Source organism: Malurus melanocephalus, unplaced genomic scaffold (genome assembly GCF_030028575.1).
Source record: "Malurus melanocephalus ecotype Western Australia unplaced genomic scaffold, MMel_1.1 scaffold_41, whole genome shotgun sequence".
NCBI lineage: Eukaryota > Metazoa > Chordata > Aves > Passeriformes > Maluridae > Malurus > Malurus melanocephalus.
In genome coordinates, this window is record NW_026623273.1 from 2587344 (window position 1) to 2604578 (window position 17235).

The following is a 17235-nucleotide window of genomic DNA, read 5'->3' on the forward strand; positions in this document are numbered from 1 at the left end:
CCAAATCTTTAATGTGTATAGCAAAAACTGGAACATGGAAAAGATCAGATAAATGAATATGAGAACAGACAAATCAATACACTGACCAACACCCATTATACAGATAAAATAATTACAAATTCTATCCACTATGCTCTGTTCAAATCTGTTACTATCTCAACACCTTCAAGCCCCACACTGGGTAACAAATATGACTGCTATGGTTTACCCCAGCCAGCAACTAAGCACCACACAGCCACTTGCTCCGTCCTCTCCAATGGGATGAGGGAATCAGAATTCTCCAGAATCAGAAGAGCAGAAGTGCAAAAAACTTGCATGTTGAGATAAAAACAGTTTGATAATTAGAAATCTCTTTTAAAAAATTCTAAGGAAAAAAAATCCAAAACCACRAAGAGGGGTGACAACAAAATCCAAGAAAGGCAAGTAATGGAAATAAAAGAAATTGCTCATCACCAGCTGACTGATGACCAGCAGACCAYCCTCATCAGCCTTCCTCCAATTTTTATTATGGAGTACAACCCCATATTGTATGGRCTATGACTGTGAWCAGTTGGGGTCAGCTGCCCCAGCAGTGTCCTCTCACAATTATTTGTGCACCCTCAGCCTGCTCAGTTGGGACAGAGCAGAAAAGATTTTGGCTCTGTGCAAGCCCTGCTGAGCAGCAGCTACAACATCCATCTGTTATCAAGACAATTTTCAGCACAAATCCAAAACACAACCTCATACAAGATACTGTGAAACGTTTCAACTCTATTCCTGCCCAAAYCAGCACAGTGCACTTAACCTATACTCAATGTGATCCTGAGAACACTGCACCTCAGCACAAACGTGTTGAGGTAAATAGTTTAATCAGAAAAATAGTTTGGAAGCAGAAAAATGTTTTCCCATGCCACTACAAGGCTCAGCCCTAGCTGGGATGACCAAACCCAGAGGAACATTTTGTTACTGTTCATGGCACCGGGCCTTTCCCCTTGCATGCACATACATGCAACTCCTAAAAGAATTAAGGCATTCAATCAAACTCAGTTTGCCCTTTAAACTGTGAAATGATATGTCACACGGCTAATAGGACACAATTGTTCCGGATTCAAAATMCATCCATGTTTTGTAACCAACATTTTTCAACATGTGTTTCTTCTCCAGACATCTATAACACAACTGAGRTAAGTTAAGTTCCCACCCACTCAAATTTTACAATGCTTAGTTTTCCCACTTTTTCTTAGTTTTCTGAAAGAAACTACTTCCCATTGTAATAAAGCAGTAAGGGACACACGTGTGCCACAGTTTTTGTTCATGAGAAAACAGGAACGTTGCTGATTTCTCAACTTCCAACCCTAAAGGAAGCAGCATTTTCACTACGGTAGTATAGCAACRTTCTTTCCTGAGAGCTTCTTGCAAAGAAAATTAAGTTGTTGCTAAAGTGTAGCTCTCTCAGCTACCTTTTTTTTTTTTTTTAATTTGTCCCAGTGCACATTTGTCAACACAGTATTTGTCCCAGTGCACATTTGTCAACACAATATTTGTCCCAGTGCACATTCGTCAACACAATCCACTTCTCCAGAATCTTCTCTTGGAATCTGGAGCCCATGATGCCTATCTCTACCTATAAACTTCAACTTAGGAGTATTTGGTGAAATAATACCCATTCAGACACAAATTCATGCCAGTGTTTTGAAGCTAGAAATTGTTATCTTACATGTGGAATATTCACAATCTTAACAAATGACTTTTCAAAGTTCAAAGAAATACAAATCAAAGCAGATTMAAGAGCTTCCTCAGACATTTACAGTACAGAGCACTGGATCCTAAAAGCAAAGACAATTTCTTTTCCCCAGCAMAGTCTATATAGTGCAATTTTTGCAAACCATTATGCAAGTAAATAGCTTKGCTATGGCAATCGTAAATATAGTAATTTGTTTTGCTGTGATCTCCAATAGATACTTCATTGTCCACTGGAGATSAGCACTATCAGAACAAAAACCAAGCCATCAGAAGCTGAATTTTTCATCTCAGTCTAAAAAACGTGGACAACCTGTTTGAGTAATTTCTTTGTTCTGCATATTTAAATTATTGTTACGGAAGCATCTTGTGATCAGACATCACCTAGTATTTTACCTGATGTCTCTGATTGTTGCTCTCTTCATTGGATCCACTTGCAGCATGTGCTTCAAAAGACTAATTACTGACGGATTCAGGTACTGAGGGGTATAAAAGATACCATCACATATCTTCTTAAAAAGGGTTGGCACATGATCATCATCAAATGGAAGCGTTCCACATAACAAAGCRTAGAGAATAACTCCACTGCTCCAAATATCTACTTCTGGACCTGCATATAACCTGTGAAAAATATTAACTATTAGTGATTTGTGTTTAATACATTTAAGTATTTTTTTCTCTCATTTTTGAATTATATCACAGTAATTAAAAGCACATGAACTTGGGACAACTATATCATTTCAGTTCTATGCTATGCTTCCCTTGATATTCAGTAGCCTTTCCTGATATCTAACAGGGCACAAGTACAGTTTTTCCTCTCTACTGTGTAACAATCCACTGCGCAATTTCACACAACGGCAACCTGCAAGAAACATGCATCTACTACTACAAAAGCCCATGTCATATATTATTATCAATGTTTTAGAGGAACGTCTCTCTAAATGTTTAGAGATAGTCACCTATCTCCCAAATTGTGACTGAAAAGTTTGACAAGTCCATACTGCAGTAAATGTCACGTAATTCTGTGCCACCGCCTGAATAAAACAGTTGCCCAGTCAACAAAAGGCAATATAAAGGTAGGTAGCTGAAAGTACATTTGACAATCATAGTTCACAAAAAGAGAAGTTACCCCCAGACTATTAACTCTGCAGATATTTCATTACTACTCAATTTCACAGCAGATTTTGCCTGTAACTCTGCACCTCTGCTTCCAAGATCTGAYCCATACATGGGATTTTTAAATCAATTCAGGCAGTGTACCCAATGGATTTGGGGCATTAGACATCACTTCTGCCTCACAGGAACTATTCAAAGCTAGCTCACAGAAGCTTTAAACACTCATGAAAAATTATCAATACAACTAACAGTCCTTAGTTTCTCAACATAAAGCCTGTCAACTGAACGAATWTTGTAGCCTTTAGAATCAAGCAGTAAAATGACTGAAGTACATGCACACATGTATCCAATATAAAAGAAACTACCTTCCTGAAATTACTTCTGGTGCAGCATAGTTAGGGGAACCACAGCTTGTTCTTAAAAATTCTCCATCTGACATCATATTTGATAGACCTGAAAGTGTATAAGAGTAACTACTAAAAATTCAGGGAGCAAAATTATTTCACACTGCATATACCACTTAGAACAAACTACTAGTGATTCAAATTAGAAAATTAATGAATTTATTCCAGTTAAGAAATAACATTGCTTGGAATAATAGAATTTTTATATGAGCATGCCACATAATCTTCCATTTATTTTACCAGAATTCTGAGTAACATCAATCCATTACTGCCCATAGCCTAGAATGTAAGAACATACTCATTCCCAGACTAAAACAGTTTAATTTGGATAACACATGCATGACAGAGAAAAAGGTTGCTCTAAGGGAGATGAAGCAGTATAGCAAGATAGGATTTTGCTCATTAACAAGAAAGTACTAAAAACCTTATTTGCTTCTAAAATTTTCTGCTGAAGCGGAAAATGCTATCACAGAATTCCCTAAAATTCTGTTAGAGGCTCCAGAATAATGAAATAGAGGATGACTACCACAATTTACRCCCTACACTGTGCACCTGGTTCCTGCATCACTGAAGTTCAGTAGTTTGGTTTTCAGATACTCTGTAAGCAACAGAAGTGTGCTTCAGAGTTCAGTCACCTGCATTCACCAGCACTCAGTATAGTCCAACGGTTGTGGAAAATACCTTCTAGTTTTCTCAGTGGAGGCTGCATGATCAAGACTACCCTAAGCCAAAGAACTAAGTCTCCAAGAAGGAATTATGCCCTTTTACGGGTCAGCAGGGAGTGTGGAGAATAAAGAGTACAGCTTGGCTAGCTTTCGTAAGTTTTTATTAAGCTCTTATTTAATACACCAGACATGATTAACTGAGTGCTACAGTTTTACTGACACTAAGTTACAGGAAGCTATTTCTGTAAGTTACTGTATTTCATTTCTTCACCATGTGATCCATTTCACCCAAGGTATTTTCTACACACAGAAATCAATATGATTTCCAAAGCATTGCCTAACACCTTTTATTGGAGACTTGCAAGAGCAGGTATTACCCACTATGTCTGCAAGACACCCATCACGACACAGCAACATGGATACCTTTCCATGTTTATGCAGTGAGGTTTCCTCACTCAGATGATTCCAAGAACTAGCTGCAAGGCTTCTCTGCAGCTGGGTCACGAACAGCCAGCACAAACAAACCTTACTCACATCTTCAAAGAATTCAGAGCGATTTAACAGGAGGACTAGCGTATTTTTCTATAGCACTGGAGCTTCTTAAAGATGATGAATTACCCCTGCACTGTCCTTCCAAGAGAGCTAAGCATCTACATTTTATGGATGGTGAAACAGACAGATGAGTTCTGAAGTGGAMAGGTCAGAAACTAAGACTTATTAGCATTTTAGAGAAAATATTGTTATGCAAAAACGAAGTAATTAGTTCACAGTTTTAGCCAGTCACAGAAAATACTTCAAAAGAAAGCCTGAAAGGAAAACAAGCTCAAAAAATGTGCAAGAACATTATTTTACTTTCCATTTATACTCTTCATGTTCTTCTCTTGTATCCCACCCCCAGATATTCAAGTATACATATTTTAGTTAATATTTCCCATAGTAATTAACAGAATCTAACACCACAATTGCAATCAGATACTAAAAAAAAAAAAAAAAAAAAAAAAAAAAAAAAAAAAAAAAAAAAAAAAAAAAAAAAAAAAAAAAAAAAAAGCAATGCTTACCAAAGTCAGCTATCTTGGCATTCATGTGTGCATCAAGCAGCACATTTTCAGGCTTCAGATCTCTATGTACTACCATGTGCCTGTGACAGTAATCCACACCAGAAAGGATTTGCTGGAACAGACGTCTACTTTCCTTCTCATCAAGCTATAACAGACAAACATTTTAAATAATTAGGAAACAGTGGAAGTTAACCTATTTTTCATTTTTACTAGCCAGAGGAAATTTTCCCATTACCTTATCTTTTATCTTATCATTTGATACTTTATAAGCAGATTKTCAGAACTTGTAGCAGGATGCATCATATCTTACATCATTTTATTTGTATCACAGTCCTAAAATGACTAAAAACATACTCAGAAAGTCACTGTAATTTYTTAATCACACTTTTGAAATTGAATTTGGCAGATGTTATTTACTCACTAACTGGAAACATCACCACTCAAGTATTAACTTTGTCTAATTGGAATATCAATGAACTTTGACATTTAAGCAAAGTGCAAGATTTAAGCTGGCAAAAACTGCTGAAATGCAGCAGAAATTATAAATTTCAGATGCTATTTTTGCTACCAGCACCTAGTCCCAAACAGCAGATTTAGCTGGGCATTTCCTACAAACATCCCTAATCCACATCAGTTTGTCCTAACAACTGAACTATCCTATATATCTAAATGGTTGGCAAAAAGTGACTTCAGATCCTTCACAGAAGTTGTTCTAATAGCAAAAGACAGTAGAAAGGGCACAATAGTAGCCTTCCAAAAATGGGTGATACCAAAGAAATAATTTTCAGCTACTCCAACTGGGCACATATCCATCTGGTTTATAACCAGCCATTGTAATTAACAGATTAGTAGAGAGGAAAAATGCTACGACATAGTCATACATGAAGATCTGAAATGTGGTAACATATAACCATTTGTACCTTCAAAAAAAGCAGTCATAAATCTTCATTGATAGCAGCAAAATTAAAACCAAATACAAGAAAGCACAGCTTCATTTAACAATGACCAGTACCCTTTGCTTCTAGCCCCTGATAACATGGTTAGCTTAATTAACTCCATTTTATGAGACAAGCAGCCATTCTGTGACCATGCAAGTCACMTGTTCATGCTCTCTCCCTCATTATCAGGCCCTGGAGGTCCTGTGAAACAAGTAGACAAACCAGTTTTCTTCTTCCCCTCCCTACCAGMCTCGAATTTCCTGAGTGCCAGGCGGATTACCTGCTTCCTTACCAGCCTTTAGTGCCCAGGCACACAGCCATAGATGACTCTGTCATGGCATATGGAACTGAAACAGCAGCCAGAGCAGTGTCTTTAACATCAAACAGTTACAAGTCCTAAATCAGAATGAAATCTGGGACTTCTTGGTGGCCACAGATGTCTCCACCACACTCTGCTTCCTCTGAGGACTGAGTGACTTGTATTCTTCTATTTGATTTTCAAGGGCAGACTGTGATTAATACATTGATACAGTAAAATATGTATTAAGATTTSACCACATCTACAGAGAGTCTAGGTGAATAGATATTCCTGAGTTAAGCTGTGTTAAAAATTCAGTACCACACTACTTATAAATTGTATTACATTGATTACATGCTYATAGAAAAACTGTGACACTCTAATCATAGATCCTGTGCTACACTAATCATAGTATTCTTTTGAGAAAAGCAAACCTTTAATTGTATCATTCTGACAACCACACTCAAAAAGAACCTATGTGTCCCCTCTGTGCAGGGTGACACAGGAATTTTGTAAATGCAGTAACAGAATGCAAGTCACTTATTTGCAGAGTTGGACCACTTCTTACCCTTCCATTTTTACAGATATAATCAAACAGTTCTCCTCCTGAAACATATTCCATCACCATGAAAATGTCAGTGGGTGTACTGATGACCTGGTACCTGATAAGAGAAGGTATCTGTTAGTCTACACACACAGTAAAACACTATTTGTATTTAGTTAAAAATGAAGTCATGCAAATAATCAGATAAAAAATAAACTTTATAATAGCTATCAACCAGTCTACAGTTACTGGAATAACAACATTTTTCAGAAGTTATTTCCTCTCCTTTCACTGTCTGATGACATTGCCAAGACTAGCAGAAAATTTATAATACCTATCAGAAATATCAGTCCTTGTTCTTTCAGAGGTACAAATGACTTCTAAAGACTATTTACAGTGGTGCCTCACCAACACCTCGGTGCATTGAAAAAGGACTTCAAAATCACTTTGCTGATTTTGTAACTATTGTAACTTTTGTAACTTTGCTAGTTTTGTAATTAAATCACTTTAATTACAAAACTACACACTTTTCAACATGCAAAAAAATTCACTTGCATAAATAAAAAAGCGTACTTTCAAACTAGGAAAAAATCCTCATTATAATAATGAATAATCGTATTTAAGAGTACCAGTATTTAGTTATTATATTTTGCCATTCTACTTCAATTAAATTTTAAAAAACCTAACTTTGAAGCTTTGAAATAACTAGTTCATGAACAAACTCACAATTCAAGAGATTTTGACTTTTTCTATACATCCTCACCTAAAAATTGTTTCATTTGCTCCCTTTACAGCAGTTCACACGCTAGAGAAAAAAATCTCCCCTTAATTCCCTGAGAAAGAAACTGTCATCTGAAATCTGCTACATTGTCTTCAGTTCAACAACACCTCAAACACACGTTCCTCTTTCATCCTGATAGGTCACTTGGTGCACTGACACATCCTATTCTGTCCTGGCTCTAGGTATGGCCTTTGGACTCACTCACACATTAACTAAAAGCACTGCAATTCTGCTGACAAATCAGCTCAACAGCCTTCTGAAAACCAACCCACTGAAAAAGTGAGTGAGTTGATGTTACACAACGTAATTTAGCTTCAGCATAACAGCTGTTGCAAAATTAAAGGGAGTACATAGACATGGCATCTGCCAGTGATAAATGGGGTCCAAACACAAAATTCTACCAATTAAAAAAACCACCCACATAATGACTAAGACAGTGGAAGTCACCTGCACTCTGGYGAGTGCACTAATTTCTTAATGGGAAATCAGAGTCAAAAGAAAATCAAGGCTACTTATAATTCATTTCCACAGACCAGACATTAGGGGTCTACTCTGGGACATAGGTGCACTCTGAAATCTGCTGATGAACCGTTGATCAACAAGGAGACGTAATCAAGCATATTTCAAATATTACATTCAGACAAAGGGTAGCTGTTATATTTAAGATTTCTGAAATAGCAATCACATTCATCAAATTGTACATCCTTAATTCATAAAATCTTGCAGAGCACCACCTATATAGAAAAAACATACAACACTGACCAGCACATCTCTAAAAACATCTTGGGAGAGTACAATAAACTCACTATAGAAATGACCTTTACACTCTTGTTCTTAGTAACTCATTTTCTAAGTAGGAAAAAAAGATCAAATATAAACAGAAAAAGAAKAATGTAGTAGCCAGAGATGAATGCCACCAGAAACATGTCATGACATTAGGTTTTATATACCTGTCCAAAGAATTTCTAAGCAAAGATCTAATGGAAGCTCTCCAGCCTGCAGTAAACATCAGCTTTGTGAAAACACAGAGGGCACAGCTGCATGCTTTGAAGCTGGTTACTTTTCAGACAAGATACTGTTTGTAGTATTGCCCTTTAATCACACTTCCCATCAGTAACAGCAAAAATAGACGACTGCCTAAGTTTGATTATAGTAAGCAAAACTTACAGCTTAATTATATGAGGATGCCTGAAGAGTTTGAGGTTCTGAATCTCCCTGCGGATTTTTCCTACAACATCAAGGCTGCGAATCTTCTGKCGATTCAGGATCTTCACGGCAACTTTATGGCCAGTTAGCTCATGTTTTCCAACTGCAAGAAACAAGGAAGTATTTAGTCAGGGTTCTMAATTGTTCAATTAAGACATTATTTCCCCTTTCTGAATGTAGCCAAGTTAAGACATTAGCATTCCACATATCCCTATTATCTTTGGGGAGGTTGAAAACCAGATGGYATGGGATTTCTTCAGTTCTACTTCAACTTCTCCCACAATTCTATCATTAGATAACATACATATAAAAGAAACACCTTAAATCTTACAGTAGAGAAGTCTTGCAGTACGACATTTTTTGCAATTTGGGGGAAAAAAAAACAAAGCATATCCTCAAACCCTCCCATCCTTGCTAATTAAAGAGAGCATTTTCTTTCCCYGTGTAAGTCACTCCGAGCTTTTGGCTTACTTGGCAACCCACTCAAATATATTCTCCTGTATCTTTTCCACTTTATCTGCCAGGATAACTCTTACTAAAGAAGTCACACCYATCCCTCCCTCAAGAAGCCTGTTTCAGCAATTGCTCCGAATTACCAGTATGAGTATCTGATCCATTTACTTATAAAAATGTATCTGCCCTTGGAGCAGCCTGACAGCTCCACAGTCTGTGCAGTTAACACCAGAGCTTTACTCTGTTTTTAAAAGTGGCAAATGCTACTAGAAATGCACAAAATAAAACAGAAATTATGAAAAGCAATGCAAACGTGCAATCTAACCCATTCCCAGAAGTGGAAAGTGAGGACAATTTCAAAGTTCTCTAAACAGAGGAATCTCCAAAGCGTAAACAAGTTCACAGCCTCTCCTTGTAAAATCATTAACTTTGCAAGTGCTATTGGGAGTAGACACAGCAGAGCTCATCAGAATACTTTTCTTAAGTCCAAAATAGGATCACAGATGAAACATCAAGAAGGTAAGTAYCTCTTTGACTAAAAGGCTTCACTGTCTGCATGGCTGCTGATGCAGTGACTGTAATACCATTCATTTGCCACCCTGATTCCTACCTTCTGAAGATAAGCCAGATTCTAGGGACACCCACATGGTTCATCCTTGTATACATGAATAGACATTTGTAACAGAAGTGTGCTGAACACAGTACCCACTCATCCGGGTGCCTATCCTCACTGGAGTATTTAAATATGCCCCAGGCTCCAAGCTTTGTTTAAGTRTATCCATAGGAAGCTGAGATTAAACAGCAGTGATCCACAAAAATCTTTCTGTGTTTAATAGATAATCTGAATAGAACAAACACCCACCAATCTGTAAATCTCATTCACAACACAAATGACCTTCCTGCTGCCTTTTGCCTTTATGTCCAGCTAAAACACAGTGCAAATGAGAAGTTCCTAGCAGAGATACAAAGACAACGATTAAGCATYTGAGTGATTATTTTTACAAGACAGCCACCATGCAAAATGAAGTAGTCTAAATTCCTKTGGAGAACTGAACAGCAGATTACCCAAGACCCTGAACATCACAATGCTGCACTGAGATACACCTGGTACCCGAAGACACAGATGAGCTCTTACTAGGATGAAAAGACATCCCCTCATTCAGAGGGGCCATTACCTAACAATGGCCACAGTAAATAAAGTTCGGGGCAGGCACATTCGCACTGTGAGGAATGCAGGACAAAGCTCACATCCATAGCAAGTTCTAGGCAGACCACTAAACATTGACAGGTGAGTGCCTAGAAATGTAAGAGRATTATTTGCTTTGAAACAGATCTACAATTAAAGCAACCACATTCCCTTTGCTTTCTTCTAAWGTGCCTGAAGTTTTAAAGGAACCAAACAAATTATATGACCTATACTCAAACCCTCAGGAGTAAAGATTCTTCCGAAAAAAATGCTAAAACTATTCTAATTGTAAAGTCTTTGMACATCCATAATGGGAACTGAAATGAACCAGAAGTATTTGGGAAAAAAAAACCAACTTTAATGAGTAAGTTAAAATGCAACATTTGTTTTTGTTAGAAATAGCTTCTTAGAAACAAAGCAAAAATAGGTCAGACACCTGAACCTGCATCCTCTTATGCTGTACAATGTACACTGAAGAAGCTGTTTAATATAGCAATAACATATATATYTGACCAAATCTACAGCTTAGCATATGAATATACAGTTCTGATATGCATTGGATTATAAAATCTCATTTTTAGGCCGATTTGTTTTATTTCTAGTCTGTAAGTCTACCTTAAACTGGAATTTCATTAGCACTCAGAAAAACATTAGAAAGTAATTCATTCGCTACAATCGATGTTCCATATGCAAGRCATATTTGAAAAGAGCTTTTCAAAACAAATTTTTCATTCAAAGTAATTAAACAGTAACATTTGCAGTTGACTAAAACCAATTCTAGCTGTCACAGCCTTCAAGCCTTAATTTTATTCACTGACTGAGAGAAAACAAGATTTTCTGCTTCTTCTGTACCAGCTTTGAATAAATTACTGTAATGAAAGCATACTGTGTTTCGGGGCAGGTGCAGAAAGTGCCCAATAAGCCTGTTCTCTTGCTTAAGATATTTCAAATTCAATCTTCAGTGATTTTCACCTGCCTTTAATTCAATTTGAAATTATAACAATTCTAACCTTTTAAGATGCAAGTTTCCAATAACCACCCACATCATGAAACAAAACTGTTTTCCTGGATACAGTTCAAGGTATCTGTTACCAGTAAAACAGCAGATACTCACCAGTAACAGACTGCTGACACTTTTGAATTCAACATTAGGACAGAAGTGAAAGCATCACCCCAGATGATAACATCATGTAGAAACGTAAGCAGCCAGTGTTATCTTTCTGAAAGCTACTTTGCATTACTGCCTGACAGAAGTTTTACCTATAAAAGGGAACATACCCTAATCCTCCAGCAGCTATCTGTCCTTCAAAATAATCACTACAAGAAAAATAAATTCATTTAACAGACCTAGTATATCCCTATATTTCTTTATTTTCTGATAATACCAATTGCCTTCAGGCTTCACTGCAGCTTTGCACAGCAGTAACGTTTTCATGACAGTGGCAGTCTCAAGCAGCAGCGACTTGTTTTTAACTGTAGAAATGCAGGAGGAACAGTCTCTAACCTTATTCAACAGCTCCTCCATTGGAAAAAAACTGATTAYAAGGCCATGCAGACCAAATACAACATTCTCACAAAATGCAGGTATCAGTCATTAAGCCTGTATGGGAAAAAAATCTGAAGAAGCCTATGCTGTATTTAATGAAACAATTCTGCAGAAGCCAAAAAGCCGATCCAAAGCTCAGAGGAAAGCATTCTTGAAGAATAAGACCTAACATGGAAAAAAACCCTCACACAATAGTTCATGATGTGCAATGCCATACTGCTGCACAATATTAGATACCATACTGATCTGCATTGTTCATTTCCAAGTCTCTTCAGGGTATATAGACCAGTATTGATAACCTAGATCTAGAGATCTGGAATAACTACTGTATATTTAGAGCCTTAAGTAATATCCCTTATATTCTCAGTATGGATGTCTGGAAGCCTGAGTACTCTTCCTTTTATGAAAGATAACTCAAAAAAAATCTGAAAATAAAATTTTTGCAGCTGGTTTCATTAGAAAACACTAGCAGTGTTTAAAACATTTGACAGAATTAGGAATAGATGTTTTACACTGAATCACGGTGAAGTCTGAACATGAATGTGTGTCACACAATTGGTTTAGATTCAGCTCCCCCTCAGCTTTTTCACTTCTGTGGCACTGTAGCTTTGCCCAGATGCTTGTTAGGAGCAACCATCTCTGTGACTGCGCATTCTCAGGTGAACCAAGACACTCAGCGTTAATTCAGACTGGCACTGCAGGTGAACAGATAAACTGGACAGAATCACACCAGTGACAGCTACAAGCAATGTGAATTCATCTGACAKCTATAGCAGGACACCTTTCACAATTACCAAGTGAAGTGCTGATTTTCCAGTTTGATTTTTTTCAGGCTGCCATMACTGTTAAAATTAAACACTCTCTTTCAAGAAACCCATATGCCTGACCCCCTACATCACRTAAGCTCAGCGTAAATCCTAATTGAATTTTAAGAACTGAACACATTTTTAAGTTTTTCACTTTACGTCAATTGATGAAACATATCACCAGAGAAGGAAATTMTGAGGATTACAGGAAAACAATTGCAGTTTTGGCATTAAATAAAGAAATTGTGTGCTCAAGAGGAAAACCAGTGCATTACAGATAAAATGTTCTTTGTTAAGCACAGCTGAAGCAAGACAAAACTAACACAGTATGAGGACTTTGGTCCCCACATATAGAGGACAAGAAAAGCAGTAATGCAACAATGCTCTCCACATTTAGTATCATATTAGAACATTGATGGTATGGCAATCTCAGTTTTGTGCAATGTGCCGGGTAATAAGACACAAAACAAACACATCTTTGATCTCTCCCCTCAACCATGTGGTCCCTCCATGAGGAAAAAGAACCTATCGCCTGTCATCTTTGTTACCTTTTTTTCTCTATTCAAGGAAGATCTGTGTTTCTCAGGAAAAGAATGGAACCCCAGCTGCCAGCTGCGGGGGTCACCACTCCCAAGTGGCTGGGTCTGTCCGTTTATAAGCTTACCTTGAAAAAGAGACTCTAAGTGCTCTGCTCTTGAAATACTTTCTATTGTTTTCCTACAGCAAAATATCATCCTATGTCCTATACATTAGCAATTTCTTCAGAATATGTCAACAGTGAAAAGAGCTCCTGCAGAGCACATACAATGGATTATCTGCACTGAAAACAAAAGATGGGTTTTACATACACTTAAAAAGCTAACGAAAAGAAAAAAAAACCTTATGAATACATAAGGTATTGAGTAGAGCCTAGCTCTACTCATTTGAAAAAGGATGTTTTTGATTAGCTGGCCCCAATATTTGAAGTTTTCACAAGCAACCCTTCAGGAACAGTGTAAACTAATGCATAATCCTTACATCTTTATGAATGGCATAGACTTATGTGAAGCATAAGTCAAACTTCTATTTTATTTCCACTAGTCTTAAAATAAGCATCCACAGCCCTACAGTGAAATTTTTTTAAMATCTGAGATGAAAAAAAACTTTGCTAACCACTGGTCAAGCAGATTAAGCGTGAAGTTTTTCCGTATCTGTGCATCAACTATGTTACCAATTAATCCAACAATCCCACACGCATCTTTTTACGCTTATTTCACCGCTTGCAGAGAAAGAAATCTTGCCTTCCTTACAAGGGCACCGAGAGCTCGTACTTGAGCATCAAAATGTGACATAAGACAACYCGAGAATTTAGACTCGCTACTTTCGTTGCGTGCCCAGTGCCGTTCCAAACAAACGCAGCACCGAGTTTCCAGCGGTTATTTCCGCAGGCACAGACGAGGAAGCTGTTTCTGCCTCAGACGCCGCTTCCCGCCGCGGGACCGCAAGTCCCACCCCGGCAACTCAGCCCGAGCCAGTGCCCGCTCCGAGCGGGGCTCCCGCCGCCGGGCCCCGCTCACGGGCCGCCACACGCCCCGGGCCACGCTCCCGCCGCTCACCCTTGACTTTCCCGAAGGTGCCGACGCCCAGCGTGTCCCCCAGGATGTAATGCCCGATTTTCACCCGCCCGTGCTCGTGCTTCTGTTTATCCGCCACCGCCGCCATCTTGAGGCAAGGGCCGAGCCTGCGCATTGCGCCCGCCCGCGACGGGCCGGAGCTTCGGCGGGGAGGGGCAACCACAGAGCGCCCGCCCGCACCGCAACCCGGAAGGGAACCGCGCACTCAGCGCTGTCCCGCCCTGCCCGGGACGAACCATTGCTGCTCTCGGGGGAGGCCGGGCCGGCCCACGGCAGCCCGGGGGGGAGTCAGAGTGACGAGATGGAGGCGTGCACCGGGCTGCTCGTCAGGAATGACACCGTTGTAGCGAGGCCTTTCTCATAAAACTGACCTCCGAAGTCTGTATTTCCAATAACCTTGTGAATTAAATCTGTTTGGTCTCTCGGTTCCTCTTCCCAAATCCAGACCCTGTTACGGGTTGTCTTATGTCGCATTTTGATGCTCAAGGAAGAAAAGTAGGACTCTACTGACTCCAACTACCTTGACCAGGTAACCTGCCCTCTGTCTTGCCTTGCCTGACGCTCACACCTCTTATTCACGTTGTGTTGAAACCCGTAACCTGCCTTCCATTTAATGCATTGGCTAGTTCCTACACACCGAAGACCACACTTGTTTTATTATTGACTATGACTGGATTCTTTTAAAAAACCACACTGCAACTCTGTATTCAAAGAAATACATAAACCTGGGGAAGGAGTGACTATTGGATAGGTATTTTTGAGGGGAGAGGAAGGTTATGGACAGCTGCCATGTCTCACTTCCTTTGGCCAGGACTCCAGACTGAGTGAATGATTCAATCTAAAATCGTTTCTGTTGCCTACCCCACACACAGCCCCTGGATGTGTTTACAGATAGACAAATACATTAGACARCAAGAAATTAACAACTTTTCCAGTAATGGTCCTAACTGATTTAGAGAGCCTTCAATAATACTCATGTTACAGTTATTGATTTAATAGTTGGTAAACAGAAATTCTGGTCTATGGAAAAATGTTACATTTTAAGAAATTCCTCTATGCTAATGACATCAAAAATTCATAGAGAAGTAACCTTGAGGGGTGTTTCAATTGAGGGTGAAATCTTTATWCACTCACTCTGGAAAGGGAAAGGGTGTGTCAGAAGTGCGTCCATTAAAAAGTGGTACTGAGCTGTTATATATACCACTTACATATAAAGTGGTTGTCAGCCAGATGTTTCTAGGTGAGCTGTGTCAGCTCAGCAGCCTTCAGCTCAGCAGTTTTACTTAATTCCTTTSTCAGGAACTTAGCCACATCCTCACCATTGCCAGTTTCTCTCAGGAAGCATTGTTCTGCACATCCTCAGGATATTGAACTTTGAATTGTTGAGTGAGGCTGATCTCAGCATTCCTCAACACCAAAAGTACCATGACCCTCCTCCTGCATTCACCGCTGATACCTTTTGCTAACAGGACAAAGTTCAAGCTGTTTTACCCCTCTTAGAGCATCCTTCTACACCACCTTTCTAACGTTACAATAATTACAATCTAATTGCACAGGTTTTGAAGTGTAATTATATTAATTATTTGGCCTGATGTTAGATGCTTGGTCTTAAAAATCTTGTACATCACAAGYAGGAAACACACACACAAATCAGAATATACAAACTAGCATAGTTCATTATCTGGGATTTTGGGAGAAAGTATTTATTGTCAGGTTATCGAATTTCAGGATGGGATTRGATAGTAACCTAACATCAGGAAAAGAAAATTTGGCAAGGTCTCTTTTGTGATGCAAAAAAGTATTCCTCTAACCTTTTGGAAACATTATTTTAGTATGAGGAGAAAATTGGATATTGAACATCACATTAGGAAAAGTAGAATGGATTAAGCCATATATAGCTGAAGAGCAAAAATTTGTATTTGGAATRCCTGCAGAGCTCATTAATACCTCGATACCAAATGATTAAAAGCAATTTTTGGCTTCAATTCAAGCTGTAGTCCTGATCAKGGCAACACAATGAGAATTCAAAAAGCTCTACAGGTCTATACTAGAAAATTATATAATTTAATGAATTACTAAGTACTCTCTTAATCTCCTACGTACCAGAGATTTTAGAAAATGAAAATAAATGAACTGTTAAAGTCAGATGGGAACTGGAATATAGAAGCCATTCATTACATTTATATTTGCAGCCAAGAGTGAGTATTACCAGAATAGTTTGTTCATTCATGTAGGGACTTTTATGCTTATGTCTCTGCATTTAGTTTTATTCAAAGTTCTTTGTCATACTGAAAGGAATGAGAAGGGAGTGTCTTTACAAACAAACTGACTCTGGGGGTAAGATAAGGCTGATACTGGGAGATAGAAGGAAACAATGGGAAGGATTTCCATAGGAATTCCACTGATCGACTTACCCCAGACCATGTTAATAAACTACAAGAGCAGAGGCATAGAGATGTATATTCAAAGAGGGAATGTATGATAGAAGGGGGGTTTCATCAGGCATWTTGGGGAGCCTGTACCTCTCAAGTACCTCAGCCARTGGGGAAAGAGGGAGGGAACTGCGGCTGGGAAATTGGGATAAAAGAGGCTGTGTCCTCTAGCAATTTGAGAGACCCCRTGGGAAATGCCCATGACCTATCCATTAATAAAGTTGCAGGACTCTTCTGTCTCCTTTTTGGATAAAAAAACTTCTGGTGCTTTTGGGTTAATTTTCCTCACAATACCTTGAGCATTAAGTTGCTTACAAAAAAAGAAAAAGGCATAAAACCTGCAATAGGTAAAGTCTCCAAAGCTGAGTCAAATCAAGCATAACCTAGGCCAAGCCTTATAATAAAATAACAATGGATTAATATTTTAATATCTGATGCCTGTATGTAATACATACAATCCTACAAGGCTA

The 17235-nt window shown here is 38.5% G+C and overlaps 1 protein-coding gene across 1 annotated transcript in view; it reads right to left on the reverse strand.

Moving 5' to 3' along the window:
- Positions 1 to 14695, reverse strand: part of PRKAA1 (protein kinase AMP-activated catalytic subunit alpha 1) — a 21308-nt gene extending 6613 nt beyond the window's left edge. Inside the window, 8 exon segments of the mRNA XM_057364713.1 lie at positions 2116 to 2340; positions 3201 to 3288; positions 4963 to 5107; positions 6767 to 6860; positions 8691 to 8832; positions 14316 to 14561; positions 14564 to 14623; positions 14626 to 14695. Of these exon segments, the coding sequence (XP_057220696.1) occupies positions 2116 to 2340; positions 3201 to 3288; positions 4963 to 5107; positions 6767 to 6860; positions 8691 to 8832; positions 14316 to 14561; positions 14564 to 14623; positions 14626 to 14695 (1070 nt within the window).
- Between the last annotated feature and the right edge of the window lie 2540 nt (positions 14696 to 17235).